The sequence below is a fragment of the Austrofundulus limnaeus genome, unplaced genomic scaffold, assembly GCF_001266775.1.
Source record: "Austrofundulus limnaeus strain Quisiro unplaced genomic scaffold, Austrofundulus_limnaeus-1.0 Scaffold1091, whole genome shotgun sequence".
Lineage (NCBI taxonomy): Eukaryota > Metazoa > Chordata > Actinopteri > Cyprinodontiformes > Rivulidae > Austrofundulus > Austrofundulus limnaeus.
The window spans coordinates 85,342-87,300 of NW_013953493.1; the positions used below are offsets into that span (position 1 = coordinate 85,342).

The 1,959-nt window shown below is 44.7% G+C and overlaps 1 protein-coding gene across 1 annotated transcript in view; it reads right to left on the reverse strand.

Annotated features, from left to right (window-relative positions):
• Positions 1–1,959, reverse strand: part of gpatch1 (G patch domain containing 1) — a 15,089-nt gene that overhangs the window by 12,607 nt on the left and 523 nt on the right. Inside the window, exons 2-5 of the mRNA XM_014030609.1 lie at positions 1,157–1,291; positions 970–1,055; positions 688–848; positions 513–610 (exon numbers count right to left, since the gene is read on the reverse strand). Of these exons, the coding sequence (XP_013886063.1) occupies positions 513–610; positions 688–848; positions 970–1,055; positions 1,157–1,291 (480 nt within the window). The remainder of the gene's footprint in view (positions 1–512; positions 611–687; positions 849–969; positions 1,056–1,156; positions 1,292–1,959) is intronic.

Here is a 1,959-nt window from a genome sequence, read left to right on the forward strand (position 1 = left end):
ACTGTGCGACTCTACGAGTGTAGGACTGTACAACTGTACGACTGTGCGGTTGTATGAATGTACGACTGTAGGACTGTAAAACTGTAGGACTGTACGACTGTAGGACTGTGCGACTGTAGGACCGTACGACTGTAGGACCGTACGACTGTAGGACTGTACGACTGTAGGACCGTAGGACTGTAGGACTGTACGACTGTAGGACCGTGCGACTGTAGGACTGTGCGACTGTAGGACTGTACGACTGTAGGACTGTAAAACTGTACGACTGTAGGACTGTAAAATTGTACGACTTTAGGACTGTAAAACTGTACGACTGTAGGACTGTAAAATTGTACGACTTTAGGACTGTACGACTGTAGGACTGTGCGACTGTAGGACTGTGCGACTGTAGGACTGTAAAATTGTACGACTTTAGGACTGTACGACTGTAGGACTGTGCGACTGTAGGACCACTACAGGAGCTGGACCTTTGCAGCACTCTGTCACATGTAAAAGTGTAAAGGTTGACGTACTGCTCTGCTGTCTGCGTGGTTTCCTCTTCACACGAGGCCCCACGCCCTGACCTTCCTTCCAGCCCATCGTCCTCAGCAGCTCCACCCCGATGGACAGCCTGACGGACACAACCAGCACACTTTCCTTTAACCTGCAGGTAAAGTATTCCCTCAGAGGCGTGGCCGCCCGTGTTACCTGGCAGGTGCGATCAGCTCCTCCAGCAGCGTGTCTCCGGGGATCAGAGCAGCCTGAGCGCTGACAGCTCTCGCCTTCTCCGCGGCCTCGTTTCTGCGGCTGGACGAGAACTCCTGGCTGGTGGTGATCTCCCTGGGAGCGATGCCGTGCTCACTGAAATCCTGAAGAGCATTTCCAACGTGAAAAACACAACCGTCTCCTCCTTCACGTTTATTTACAACCTCAGGTAAATTTATGATTTATTTATTTCTTCCTCGTTACACAAAACATTTCCATTCTCACCTCTTCGTCCATAAAATCCTCCGGTCGGGTGTGATGCTTCTCGGCTTTCTGTTGCCGTGATGACACAAAGGTTGACGGGGTCCAGCCTTAAATTAACAACAACACGAGGTTAAAGGGTTAGAAGTTCATGAAAAATTAATTAACCGTCCATCCTGTAGGACCTCTGCAGGACGTGACCAACTCTGACCTTCTTTGGAGCCGACAGTGTTGAAGTAACCGGCAGAGAAGCCCCCTGTGAAGGCTCCGTGGAACCGTTGGTACCGTCCCTTCTCATCTTTCACCGTCTGTTCGTGCAGAGGGATGGGCTTCCTGAGCGGCTCATCTGCAGACACAAACACAAACACAAACACAAACACAAACACAAACACAGGACAAACCTGAGTGCTGAGGCAGTTCTTTCATCCATCCACCAAACTCACTACTGAGCCAGAATCTGTCATGAGCCCGTTCAGTGCCGGAAACTGAATTTAATACATGTTTAATATGCTTCTACTGTTTCATGGTGTTCCACAGGGCTCAGTACTTGGCACAGTATTATTCTTTCTGTGCATCAACAGCTTTAAAAATGTGTCATACATTTGTATGCTGATAATATCCAACTGTACTTCTCTTTCAATAATTAAGTTATTCATATTAGTTGACTTACTAATATGTGTCTATTCTTATATTAAGAGCAAGCTGCTTAAAACGGTCTTTGTTTAAATTAAGTTAAATAAAGTTCAGACAAGTTTTGAGCTAAAAGTATTACTTCATTTACTTATTATTTGATTAGTCACATTAACTTGTTTTCTTTCATGCTTATATTGTTCGTTTGTATTTATTTTAGTTTTGCTTTGTGAAACACTTTTTGATGTCTGTGAGTGATGTTATATTAATTAACATTTTATTTACTTAAAGCAATATTTTTGAGGATATGCATTGTACATAAGAGATGTATCACTGTTTTAAACTGAACACCAAGCTAGAAACAGTCATCTCTAATCTCTGTGT